The 13971-nt window shown below is 46.6% G+C and overlaps 1 protein-coding gene across 1 annotated transcript in view; it reads left to right on the plus strand.

Annotated features, from left to right (window-relative positions):
- KPNA1 (karyopherin subunit alpha 1) overlaps window positions 1-13971 on the plus strand; it is a 181930-nt gene that overhangs the window by 122703 nt on the left and 45256 nt on the right. The window contains exons 8-9 of the mRNA XM_069202718.1: window positions 10545-10644; window positions 11019-11182. Coding sequence (XP_069058819.1) covers window positions 10545-10644; window positions 11019-11182 — 264 coding nt within the window. The remainder of the gene's footprint in view (window positions 1-10544; window positions 10645-11018; window positions 11183-13971) is intronic.

The raw sequence follows: 13971 nt of genomic DNA on the forward strand, positions 1-13971 counted from the left end.
TAAAGTGCCTCCGCTACTGCCTGTGCTTGCTCCCTGGTGACCTGCTCATGAGAAGGGCAGTTCACATTGCCTCTGTGCCTCCTATGCCGGGGTCGGAGATGTCATCCATTCACCAGCCATCCGGTCATTAGCAGTGGTACTCACCAGGCTTTAGGCATGAGCCATGCCCACCCATTTTTAGAGGATGGGAAAAAATTACTGGATTTGCCATCAATTACCTTAAATTTTGCAGGGTAGAGCATGGCATATTTCCGGTTCAGTTCTCGAAAGCATTTTTAACCACATGGTAGGAGGTATGCAGTTGCTGCACCTTTTTAAGGTGAATTCCGGCTAGGCAGTCACGTTCTCGAGTATTGGATCTTTCATAGGTTCGCATGCTTGAATCATCCCCGTCGTCAAGGTGGGAGCCTCACGGTAAGTTTAAATACATAAAGCAGTAAGTCAGTAAGTGTAAAACAAGTAGGCCCCAGTAGGCCTCATAGAGTATTTTACAGTCTATCCACTTTGGTTGATACTGAAGTTTGGGTCTTTTCACAAAACAATCAGGATTCAGCCCCTCCCAAACACTCCCAACAGAGGCTGAATTCCCTCAGATTTTCTACCGCACGTCGTGTGAAGGGAGTCTCCCTGAGCTCTGCTCAGTTTTTTCCTTATTTCTGACTGAAGATTGTTTCTCTCAGGAAACTAGCTCTACAGCTTTACCATGTCTGAAAAGGCAAAGAAGGGTCTGTTCAGAGACTGTGACAATTGTGGGAAGAAGAGACTGCATGTTGATGACCCCCACAAGAAATGTATCTACTGCCTCCATCCAGACAACAAGGTGAGAGACTGCAAAGTCTGTCGCACCTTTAGTCAAAAAACCCTCAAGGACCGTGAGGGTAGACTTCTCTTATGGCTGCAAAAACAGAAAGCCATAGAACATCCTTCCTCAGATGACAGCGAAGCGTCATCCCAGACTTCTCGCCCTCAGAAAAGAACAGGTGAGAGAAGTAGAGGGTCTGATGAGCCACCAAGGAAGGTGCCCAAAAAGGCAAAAAAAAGTCTCTAATGAGACAAAAAAGGATGTTTCCCACTCAGAGACACTAAAACATTTGCCAAAAAATGGTTCATTCAGAGCCTACTACGCCTTTGCATCGGAAAAGCACCTCAAAAAAGGCATCCCTGTCTCTGTCACCCCAAAAAGAGCCAGAAAAGCCTCTTCGGGGAAAAAACAACCGTCGACGACCACCCCGTCGTCGACGTTCACAACAGCGGTCTCACCGATGATTATGACGTCGTCGCCGTGATCGTCGACGACGATAATTACGGCAAAATGTTTTAAGGCTTCGTCGGCAACCACATCGTCGATGGCGGAGGCCTCCTGGGTTCACCAATCGACCAGGGCACTCCCATCTATGAAGCACCTCTCAATGAGGTTTAAAAAGGCACTGCCGACGACTGCACCTACAGAGGATAGAGGATACGTCGGCGAAACAACGGTCGACGAAGGAACCATCGACTAAGGATTCGTCCATGAAGGGCCCGTCGACTAAGGGCCCGTCAACAAAGACGCCGTCAGTGACGGAACCGTTGACGAGAGAACCGTTGATGATCATATCGTCCACAGCACTAACAGTGTATAAACCATCGACCTACCTGGATACTTCACCGCACCATTCCTCATATCATCAGGACGACTCCACCAGGTTTTTACCCCTTTCACTTATTACCATGGGGGATAAAGCGTCTAATATTCTGCCAATGCATACCTCACCAAGTAAAGTGTTGCCATACCCACCACAACATCTTTTAGATGATGACGATGATGCATACTCTCAAAACGACGGAATGTTTGGGGCAGCTAGTAGCCCGTCCCAACTCCATGTCAAATGCCAAGATTTTGATGATGAGGTGGAACAGCATTACCAGCCTAGTTATGCCTCAACATCCTACCCACAGGCAGAACAACAATCGCCCCTCTCCATGCCTAGCACACTAGTAGCAGACCTACAATATATGTTGAATGACTACTATAAAAGGTTTCCACCATCAACTCAGACCACGCCACCTAGACCTGAAAGCTACCAGACACCTCGGCAAACCCAGACTACTAATCTTCCGGAAATACCACAGGCTAGCATACCGGTAACTAGCCAAACTCAAGAAGCTCATCCCTCGTCAGACGACGAAAGGGAAGAGGGTGAGCTAAGAGATTCGGCCGCTAGTGAATGGGATGATTATCTCGTCCCCACACCATCTCCACCGCCAGCAGGTCCAGTAGATTATCCTCCAGAGGACATAGGAGGCTTTCATAATTTAATAGAGAGAGCGGCAAAACTTTTTGGCCTTTCAATTGTCTCTCATGAAACCGAATGTTTTTTGTACGACTTCAAAGAGCCATCAAAGAGATCGGACAGAGCTATACCCATAGTAGATTTCTTATGGCAGGAGGGTTTGAAGGCAATGAAAAATCCTGCAACAGTGCCTTCACAAATGCCAAGACTGGAGAAAAAGTACAAGACCCCAGATGATTCTCCGGCCTGTCTAGTCTCACAGCCAAAACCTGATTCTGTCATATCACAGGCGGCGCAGCGACGTTCCAGAAACCCCTCCACACCTATAGCATCTCCCCCAGACAAAGAAGGAAGGAGATTAGACCACATCAGCAAAAAATTCTCCTCTGTTGCAGCGGTCACAGTTAATGCGGCTAACTCCCTTGCCATCTTGGGAAGGTATGATCGCCAAATGTGGGCAGACATGTCTGCCTTTTTGGATCTACTGCCAGAAGACGTCAAGGTGGAAGCAAAAAAGGTGTTGCAGGAGGGAGAAAGGGTTTCCGCAGAGATTATAGACAGCGCAATAGACATTTCTCTAACTGGCTTCAGACAATTAGCTGGCGCGGCAGTCCTGCGCAGGCAAGGATGGCTTAAGGCTACTTCATTTAGACCGGAAGTCCAGAGTCGTGTTCTCGACATGCCTTTTGATGGAGAAAGTTTGTTTGGGAAGCATGTCGACATGTTGTAGGCTATCAAAACTGATACGGATACGGCAAAATCTCTAGGTACCCTTCAATATAAAAAAACAACCTTTTCGTGGAGCAAGGGGAAGAGGAAATTACTCCTTTCGAGGTGGATACCAACAATACAGATCTCAATATCAGTCTTCCTCCACAGGATCACGACACAAGTACATCAGCAACAGCAGCATTATAGGTTACCACCGGCCGCAGCTTACAAACATCCAGCTAGAGGAAGAGGAGCTGCCAGAGGAAGAGATACGGGAAGAAAACAATGACCCGCTGGTCATCTCAGCACTTCCCCACCCACCAATATCGAGGGTCGGAGGTCGCATCACTTCCTATTTCCCCCAATGGGAGGCTATAACATCGGACAGATGGGTATTCGATGTAGTGGCCAGAGGTCATACTCTGGAATTCACACAAACACCACCATTTGTTCCTCCATAGGGCCCACCACCCTCGAGGATGAACCAACTCCTCAAGGAAGTAAGAGTGATGCTGAGAAAAGGGGCGGTAGAACCAGTCCCTCTCTCTCAAAAGAACAGAGGATTCTACTCCTGCTTTTTCCTCGTAAAGAAACCCTCAGGAGACTAGGGCCCCCTCCTGGACAACAAGTTTCTAAAGAAACAGTTGTTCAGGATGGTAGCACTTCCAGATGTCCTGCGTCTTTTAAATGCTGGAGATCTGATTGCATTCCTAGACCTCCAGGATGCTTATTTTCATATCCCCATATATCGAAACCACCGCAAATTCCTAAGGTTCAGAGTGGGGGGTTTGCACCTCCAATTCTGAGTTCTCCCATTCGGTCTCAAATCTGCCCCCAGAATCTTCACAAAAATGTTGGCTCCGGTAGCAGCACATCTCCGCCAGTCAGGTATCCAGGTCTTTCCTTACCTGGACGACTGGCTTATAAAGGCACCCTCAAAGTCGCAAGTAATAAGTCATATCTCCTATTGCCTTCAATTGTTACACAGCCTGGGGTTTGTAGTCAACTACCAGAAATCTCAGCTCCACCCCAAACAGGTATTAATCTTCTTGGGAGCAATACTAGACACAGTCCGCACCAAAGCGTACCCATCTCACGAGAGGAAACAAAAGTTAACCTCCTTGGCAGGCAGGCTCTCCAGAAAAAAGTTTGTTTCAGTCCGCATCTACAAATCATTGCTAGGGATGATCTCATCTTGCATTCCGCTAGTCCCAAATTGCAGGCTCCATATGCGACCCCTGCTAGAGCAATTGGACATACAATGGACCCAGATCAACGGTTCCTTCGAAGACAAGATTCACATAACGCCTCTAATGAAAAACACCACGAGGTGGTGGGCGACTCTAACCAATTTGTCAAACGAACTGTCATTTCTTCATCAAACACCCAGTTACATAGTAACAACGATGCCTCTCGAAGGATGGGGGTGCACACTGCCAGGACCTGCAAATCAGCGGAACCTGGAATGCGAAAGAGGTTCAGCTCCACATCAGTTACCTAGAACTCAAGGCAATACACTTAGCTCTAAAAGCTTTCTTGCCAAAGATACAAAATTCAAGCGTCTTAATCAGGACAGACAACACAACCAGCATGTTTTATCTAAACAAGCAAGGAGGCACGAGATCCCTACAACTCTCGCAGCTAGCACAGCAAATCTGGGCTTGTGCCAGGGCAAACCAACGTTCTAGCAGACACCCTGAGCAGGACAGTGATTCCTTATCACGAGTGGGAGCTAGACCAAAAAACTCTCAACAGCCTTTTTCTATTATGGGGCAAACCGAACCTAGACCTATTTGCCACTCTCGAGAACAAGAAGTGCCAGTTCTACGCAAGTTGGCTTCCCCAGAAAGGTTCGTGGGGGAATGTGTTTTCGATGAGATGGTCCGGAGTTTATGCCTACGCTTTTCCTCCGATCCCGCTCATTCGGAGAGTCATCAACAAACTAAAGACGGAGGGGTGTCGCCTCCTGTTCATAGCTCCCAGATGGCCCAGACAAGTCTAGTACACGGAGCTCCTCATGCTCTCCGAACGGCCACATATGCAACTCAGACAGAGTCCGACTCTTAACGATGCACCAGGGACAAGTCAGACACCCAGACCCGTCATCTCTTCATTTGTCGGCTTGGCTCCTGAATACAATGAATACTTGAATCTCAACATTTCCCCGGAGTGTAAAGACATCTTGGCAAAAGCCAGAGCTGACACTACCAACAAAACCTATAGACTTAAATGGAAACATTTTTGTATATGGTGTGCAGCAAAAGATATACATCCTTTGTCCGCTCCTCCAGAACAGGTACTTCCATATCTCTTGCTCTTGGCATAGTCAGGACTTTCATATTCCTCCATTCGAGTACATCTGGCAGCAATCTCCAGGTACCGAAGATCACCACACAGAGTCATTATGTTCCACAAGAATTGTCAAGCAATTCATGAAAGGCCTTTTTTTCGGGTTTTCCCGCCAGTTAGAAAACCTCCGCCGTTATGGTCCCTGAATGTTGTATTAATGCAGCTCATGAAAGCTCCTTTTGAGCCGATCCACAAAGCTGATCAAAAATTCATCTCATGGAAAACAGCGTTACTGCTAGCTCTTACTTCAGCCAAAAGAGTCTGCGACATTCAGGCTTTCACTGTCCAACAGCCTTTCCTCCAATTCACAAACTCAGGTGTGATCCTGCGAACAAATCCTAAATTCATCCCAAAAGTTCCCTCAACGTTTCACTTGAATGAACCAGTCATCTTAAAAACCTTTTTGCCAAATCTGCAAACAGTAGCCGAAAGGACATTACATTCCCTTGATATTAAAAGATGTTTAAAGTTTTATCTACAGAAAACGCAAACCATCTGCCAGTCTGATCAATTATTTGTCGCATTTGGCGGAACAAGAAAGGGGCATGCGGTGTCCGAACAGACTATAGCAAGATGGATTGGCCTGGCAATTCAATTCTGCCATGCAAAAGCAGGTAAACCGCTCCACACCAAGGTGAGAGCCAACTCTACAAGATCGGTAGCCACTTCAGCTGAACTCTTTGCAGGGGTGCCGCTACATAGCATCTGTAGAGCAGCCACATGGTCCAGCCAGCATACATTTACAAGACACTACTGTCTCGAGGAAACTAATAACGTCAATACAGCAGTTCGACAGGCAGTGCTGAGGCATCTATTTCGTTAAGGTGAGCCTCTTACACATCCCACCACCACACTCAAGGTATGTTCGATATTGGTTCTCAGTCTGGTTAATATCTAATTTTATATCACAGTGTGGTTTACTCTAATAATGTGCTTCAAATTATTTCCTTTGTTATATTGTGTTAACATGTTGTAGACCTCAAAACGATAACAAAATAGATTGTCAAAACTTTCAGCCACACAGCTTTTCTATTGCTCTTCTATTGAGATATCTATAGATATATAGATATATATATATATATAGATATAGATATATATATAGATATATAGATATATAGATATATACGTGGATGTATAAAGCTGAACTAATGTGAGTCACATCACTTAAAGAATTATGATAAAATTACAGTCAATGTAATTCACTAATTAAGAAGACATTACTGCTCGTTATTTTGATTCAAGCATGTGAATCTATGAAAGATCCAATACTGGAGAAGAAAATTAGTTACTTACCTGTAACTGCAGTTCTCCAGTATTGGTATCTTTCATAGATTCACATGCGACCCACCCTCCTCCCCTATTATACAGATATTAAACTTCACACTCCTACTAGAAAATCTGAGGGAATTCAGCCTCTGTTGGGAGTGTTTGGGAGGGGCTGAATCCTGATTGGTTAATACTGAAGTTTGGGTCTTTTCACAAAACAAAGTGGATAGACTGTAAAATACTCTGAGGTCTACTGGGGCCTACTTGTTTTACACTTACTGACTTACTGCTTTATGTATTTAAATTTACCGTGAGGCTCCCACCTCGACGACGGGGATGATTCAAGCATGTGAATCTATGAAAGATACCAATACTGGAGAACTGCAGTTACAGGTAAGTAACTAATTTTCATATCTACCTCAAACCTCCAGAGGCCTTTTGTTTTGAATTACTGCAATATCAGGCATCTGTCTCTATATTTCAGGAGACAGGCAATAACTGGTCTCGGACGAGCGCCCGGTGGCGGTTGTCTACCTGGTATTCAATGTGCCCTCTCAACTGAAGAGAATTTCAGCACTTTAAATGCCAGTACTGTATTCATCAACCGAACTTCCAAAAAGAGTTCCATGTTTGGACCTTTAAATCATTTGAGAAAGCCAAGAAAACATATATGTTGTTGCGTCATGAAAAGCTCTTTGTCTCTCTCTCATCTGTGAAGAGAGATCACTTCTGCCTTCATGTCCTGCAACTGGGTTTGGAGGTCGAGCAGCATGGGCTGTATGGAAGTCACTGAAGGCTCTGCATTGTCCACCTGCTCCGTCCGCTTTCAATGGTCCGCGGAGAGCAGGTTTATGTCCAATGAAATGGTGTCTATTTTAGTTTCCAACAAGGCTTCAGTGTCTAGGATAGCATGCAGCACCTTCTCAAATTAGACTGAGTGGCTGCAGAGGGTGGCTTCCAGATAAATCAGTGCTCCCAGATTATGATTGAGTGGATCGGGGGGGGATTTGTGATGCTATTTGGGCCTGGGTTCAGACTTTTGGTTTGTTTGGGCTATCACCGTGTCCTCCCTGGTGTTCAAGGCCTTCAGAAGTCTCAATTCACCCCGCAAATGAATCCTGATTCACCTGGCAGATTCCGTAGTAAGGGCACTGGGTGCTGCCTGCCCGATAGGTACGTTGGGCTCCTGGGACTTCATTTTTGTGCTGAGCCATCAGTGCTAATGCCACCCCAGAGTGTGGGGCTCAGTGCAGGCAGCAGTCGAGGGGGAAGAAGGAGACTGGATCACTGATATACAAGAGGTGTCTGTAATTAGCAGAGCTGTGCACCCTCAGCAAGTCTCCAATAGTCTCTGGGCCGTTCCCCTTCAAGTCAGTAGCCCCCATGCACACTTCAACATGGTATTCGGGGGGTGGGAGGGAGGCAAGCAGCTATGGTCTTCCTCTACTGTCGTCCCAATACCAGGGATCAGAGATAGACCACCGTGGTCAATCCATGTGGCACCCTGGGGCCATCCCAGGACACAGTTATGTCTGGGCCACAGCAGCTCTCTCAGGGCCACAGCTCAAACCCCAGGCAATTCATTGTGGGACCGGGTAAGCGCTTTCAGGACAGCAGCGCTCCTTTAGCCCTCCATCCCAGGCCTCCAAGTCACTCGACTGCCCAGTGGGCTTCAGACTGGCAATACCCTCCTGATTCAGAAGTCGCTGCAGGCAAAGGCCTCTTTCTGCGTGCAAGTCGCTTTGGCACCTGGCCAGGCCACTCTAGTGCACAAATGCCATCCTGGTGCACCACGGGCCTCACTGCATTGTGTCGCCACCGCTCGCGCACTCCTTCTGTCCCATTGGCAGTTGCCCTAGCCCTGCTATGCAAATCCAAGACATCGGGCAACATGGCCAGGACTCCAAATGTCATAACACGGTCAGTCTCCCCAAAGCGGTGGCTTTGGGAGCCCTCAATCTCAAGTGCCGGCAGTGCCACAAAAGTCACAATACGGGGTGACTCCAGTCCGGATCGCGCTGTTGGAAAGGGATACTTTGCAGTCCCAAGAATGGGCTCACAAGAGCACGTCTGATGTGGCCACCAACGTAGCCATGCCCCCATCCAAGATTTCTGTTTAAGGTGGTGTCAGATTTCAATGTCACTCAGACAATTTCCTTGTTAATTTTCTTTCCAAATCCATCGTCCCTAGTGGAAAGAGCAATTCATACTCCTTTTGTGAAGAGAGGGTTGAAGTTCTGTTTGGACAAAATTAACTATGTTGAGCAGTCTGAACGTTTATTTGTTAAAGATAGTTCTGTTAGAATTGGGTTAGCCCAGTGCCAGTGGATACTGGTGGGCCCACTGGCACTCATTTTTGTGGCCAGTGGGGTTCGCTGGCACTTACTTTTCCTTATCAGATACTCCCCGAAGGCAAGAAAGTACTAAGCACACAAATGGGAAAGAAGGAAGAGAATACTGAGAAACTATCAACAAGGGAGAGAAGGCAGGAGCCTGCAAGAGTGCCATCAAGGGGCAGAGAGCTTCTGTCAGTGGATTAAAGCCCCTGAGGTGGAATCTGGATTACGCAGCCTTGGTTTTCTGCATGGGGACATTTAACAGCACCAGCTATTGTCTTTTGAGCAGTGCTTTGGGTGCCGCACCCATTGTTGCATCTCAGCACTGGGTTAGCCAAGGCAAAACAATCCATCTCCAATTGGATAGTTTCTTGAATCTTACCATGCCTCCAGTAAGCAAACAAACCAATGCTTAACACACCTAAAGCTGTTTGTACTTGGGGTAAAGTTGCTACTGCAGCTTTCTGAAAAATGTGGTTCTCATAGACATGACCCATGGGTATGTATTAGGGTGGGATGATTGACTGCATCAAAGGCAGCTAAGCAGTCCAGCGATAGCACACAGGGGGTCATCTTCATTTGTTAAGAAGGCGTTGTCTATAATGTGTAAGATGGCTTTCTCCACATTGCAGCATGATCTGAAACTAGACTTGTAATCGCACAGGAGATGGTTAGCATTGATGGGAGTGGAGTTGAACATATACATCCTTTTCAAAGATCTTACCAATGTATGGTAGGTGAGTGATTGGGTGGTGGTTGTCGAGGTCACAGGATGTAGTATGTTGTAGTATCTCCAATAGTAGTGTGACTTGCTGCCTCATGAGAAACCTAAAGTCTTCTGCACCACTACAGTCCTGACCCCAGGATATCTTTAATCTCGAAGTCCCAAGGATTTGAAAGTATATCTTTCATTCCACATCCCCATAAATAGGCATCACTAATTGCTTTGCCAAATGTCTTAATCTACGCACTTGTACAGTGTATTCTACTTAGGATGTTTAGTTGAATTGATCAGAAACACTTCACAGGGAAACTTTAATGTTTCCTTCCAGAAGTTATGTTAATTACTCCCTATATCTTAATGCCTTTGTTCCTAACAGTGTGTTGTACTATGCTACATGTTAACCCGAAGGGTCATGAAAGATGTAAGATTTAGCCTTTTTGGTCATCCGACCACCATTAATCTGTATTTTAGCTGCAATCGCGCCACTGTATTTGCATCCACACTCAATTCAGGAGCTTAGCACATTTCTGAGCTGCATGTTTTTAAAAACTTGGAGGTCGTGTAGTTTAACTTCCTCCTGCATCTGCATGATTGACATAACTGTAGAGGTCTGCACATCGACAGAGTTTATATCCAATACCTGAACAATATTTGCCCCCTTGTTTAGCCCCTTTTCCCCCAGCAGACAATCCTCCTTACGTTCCCCAAGAATAATCCCTTGCTTGGCCCCTTCCCCCCTGCAAGCAAACCACCCTTCTTATTTTCCCCACAAATACTTGTATTGGTATTAATATATTGAAGTAACATGGTAAACCTTATTAGATGTAAATTTGTTATTCTCACCTGTTATATCTTCCTTCATGAATGCATTGTTTTTGCTGTTAGGTTGCTTTCAAAGCAGAATCGCCTCACAATGACCAGAAATGCAGTGTGGGCTCTATCGAACCTTTGCAGAGGGAAGAACCCTCCTCCTGAGTTCCCAAAGGTAATGCATAAATGCAGTGTTTTTCTGATTGTGAACAAAATAGGAATGTATGTAAAGCGGTTTAATGGTCTTGATAGTTACCCTTGAATGGAGGAAGAAATTGTTTATGTATCTTAGCATGGCTGTCATTAGCCAGTGTGAATGAACAAGGAATGCAGTGATCTCTTTGATAGAATACTTAATTACATGTATGTGAGATTCTCCGATTAATCTATGTACAAGGAGTGCAGATCACTGTGAAAGGTTTTAAGGTAGCCGGTTAGTTATAGAGAAAACCTTAGATGGTAAGTAGATAACAGAAGAGAATCTATTCAACTTGAAGTCCTTCAGGTTTTTTATTTGTATTTCCTATGCCAATGGTTTTTCTCTTCCAGGTCTCGCCCTCTCTTACTGTGCTGTCTTGGCTCCTCTTTGTGAATGACACTGATGTGCTGGCAGATGCCTGCTGGGCACTATCTTACTTGTCCGATGGACCAAATGACAAAATCCAGGCAGTGATTGACGCAGGAGTGTGCAGGAGACTGGTGGAACTTTTGATGTAAGTTGAAGTTTTACAGTTATTCTGACTTAAGTGTTGGTTTTAAATGCTGTTGAGAATTGAATGACTTTACATTTTATGAGAAGTTCTCGCATTAAAAAAGTTTTCATGAAGTTCTAATGCTTACACTATCAACCTTACTTCAAAAGTATCTGTGAATACCATAATATACATGCATTCTGGCAATTGACAAGACTACTCAAACATTCATAAACAGCTGTTTATTCCACAAATCAATGTTTATAGACAACACCACTAATTTTACAGTTCTGTGTTTTGTCAACCTCATTAGTTGGTAATCAGCTCTGAGCAATCCTTATCACTTGTTTCACACTGGTTGACACTGTAGGAAGCTGACTTGGTGTGTGGTGAGCACCTATGGTATTTTCACCTTATAACGGATCCAGGTATCCCCCTGTTAGGGAGGTGTAGGCAGTGTCTAGGAAGCCAAGGCTCTCTAGAGGTAGTTGTGGATGAGCAGCCAAGACTTATCTAGGAGACCTGCAAAGCTTATGCAGTACCACTGTAGTCACACAGTTCTTACACACACATGAAAGAACCACACTGTGTTTAAAAAATAAAGGTACTTTATGGTAATACAAATACTAAAATACTGTATAGGCAATACTCTACTAGGAAGTGAGTAACCACACTATTAAATACACACATTAGAAGTCAGGAATTGGCATAGAAAGCAATAGAAAATAGTGAAACGACAGAAAATAATGGAGCCCCCAGGGGGAGACCAAACCATATACTAAGCAAATGGAATGCAAAAGTCAGTCCCCCACGCAAGGAAGTGGAATCTGTAGAGGGGAGCTGGGAGGAACTAGGAACCCCAAAAGGTAAGTACCAGGGTGCTCCCCAGCGACCAGGAGAGGTAAGTACCTGTTTTTCCCCCAAACCCACAGGTGAACTTTGGAAAAGAACTGTGCAAGACCAAAGCAGCAAGACTGGAAGAAACCAAAGGCGGATCCTGACAGAAGAGGACCTGCAAATGAAGGGGACCAAGTCCAGTTCGAGTTGGAGTGCCCGGTTGGGTCAGGAGCCACTCCCCTCCCTTCTGGAGATGCAGGACCAGGTCGACGGTGAAGACCATGAGTCTGATATGCAGCTCAAGCACAGGAGAAGAGTTCCAGGAGTGGTGCATGGCTGAAGAAGAGTTGCAGTTGTCAGTGGTCTGGAAAAACCACCAACAAGCCTTGGCAATGCCAAGAGGTGCTGGGTACCAGCACGGTCAGGGGGACTCAACCAACAGAGGGGAGTCCCAGGTGACCCCTAGCAGCGAAGAGAGTCAGAAGTCGAGGATGCAGCCCCCATAGGCAACTCACAGGCAGCAGGCACAGGAGTCGCAGTGAGGCCCAATCAGCACACCTGGAGTGGAGTCCCACGTCGCTGGAGCAGCAGGCAGGAGACTGTGCTTGCAGGAAAGATTGCTGAAGGCCGGGGCTACACAGAGCCTGAAGATGCCTTGGAAGAAGAGCCAACAAGCCTTGGTAGCTGCAAGAGTCACAGTGCACTTGGGTACTGCCTTGCAAGGAGAGGCAAGGGCTTACCATCGCCCAAGTTGGACAGCTGGTAAAGAAGACAAAGGGAACCACTCCAGGCCACCACCTGTGATGCAGGATAAACGCAGTTCCGGAGGAGAGGATCCATTCCGCCAGTCGTCGTTGAAGTTGGTTCCTGCAGATGCAGGGGAATGACTCCTTCACTCTAAGGGAGATTTCTTCTTGTGCAGGCTGAAGACTCGTCGCCCTGAGAGGATGCACAGCCAGAATAATGTTGCAACATTGTTTCTCCGGCTCCTTCCAGCAACTGCAAGGCTAAGTCGTCGCTGGAGTTACAGATTGTCGGTTCCTGGAGGGTCCAGTTGCAGTCCCGGTGGCCAGAAAATGAAGTAAATGATGCAGAGGAGTCCTGCTACAATCTGGCACATCGAGTCTGAGGACCCACCCAAGAGGGGAGACCCTAAATAGCCCAGGAAGGGGGATTGGTCTCCTAGCAGGGTGACCACCTAACAGGAGGCTCTATGACGTCACCTGCCTGACCTGGCCACTCAGATGCTCTCAGGGGCCTCCGCCCACCTTAGTTTCAAGATGGCAGAATCAAGTGGCCACATGGAGCTCTGGACACCAACCCTGGAGTGGTGATAGACAGGGGAGTGGTCACTCTCCTTTCCGTTGTCCAGTTTCGTACCAGAGCAGGAACCGGGGGTCCCTGGACTGGTGCAAACCGGTTTATACAAGGAGGGCACCAGATGTACACTTCAAAGCATACCGGTGGCTTGAAGAGGCTACCCTTCCCAAGCCATGCAACACCTATTTCTAAAGGGAGAGGGTGTTGCCTCCCTCGCCCAAGGGAAATTATTTGTTCTGCCTTCCTCTGCGTTAGCTAGTCAAGCAGCAGGAGGGCAGAAAGCGGTCTGAGGGGTCGCAGCAGCACAGGCTGCCATAGAAAGCCTCCAGAGTGCATGGAATCATATCACCAATACTGGTAACAGTATTGGAGTACAATTCTGACATGTTTGATACCAAACATGCCCATGTTCGGAGTTACCACAGAGTAGTTGGACACCTGTGTCCAGTACATAGAAACAAACGGCTTCCCAGCATTAACGAAGTCCAGGGTAATGGTGCTGGAGTTCGTAGAGGCACCTCTGCTCATGCAGGGGTGCCCTCAAGCCCTACCATCTGGCTGCCCCGAAAACCCTAGAGGACTGGTAGGAGCAAAACTGGGGGTCCTCTAAGGAGCCCCCGGAGTGCATGGAATCATACAACCAATACTGGCAA

The sequence above is a fragment of the Pleurodeles waltl genome, chromosome 8 (genome assembly GCF_031143425.1).
Source record: "Pleurodeles waltl isolate 20211129_DDA chromosome 8, aPleWal1.hap1.20221129, whole genome shotgun sequence".
Lineage (NCBI taxonomy): Eukaryota > Metazoa > Chordata > Amphibia > Caudata > Salamandridae > Pleurodeles > Pleurodeles waltl.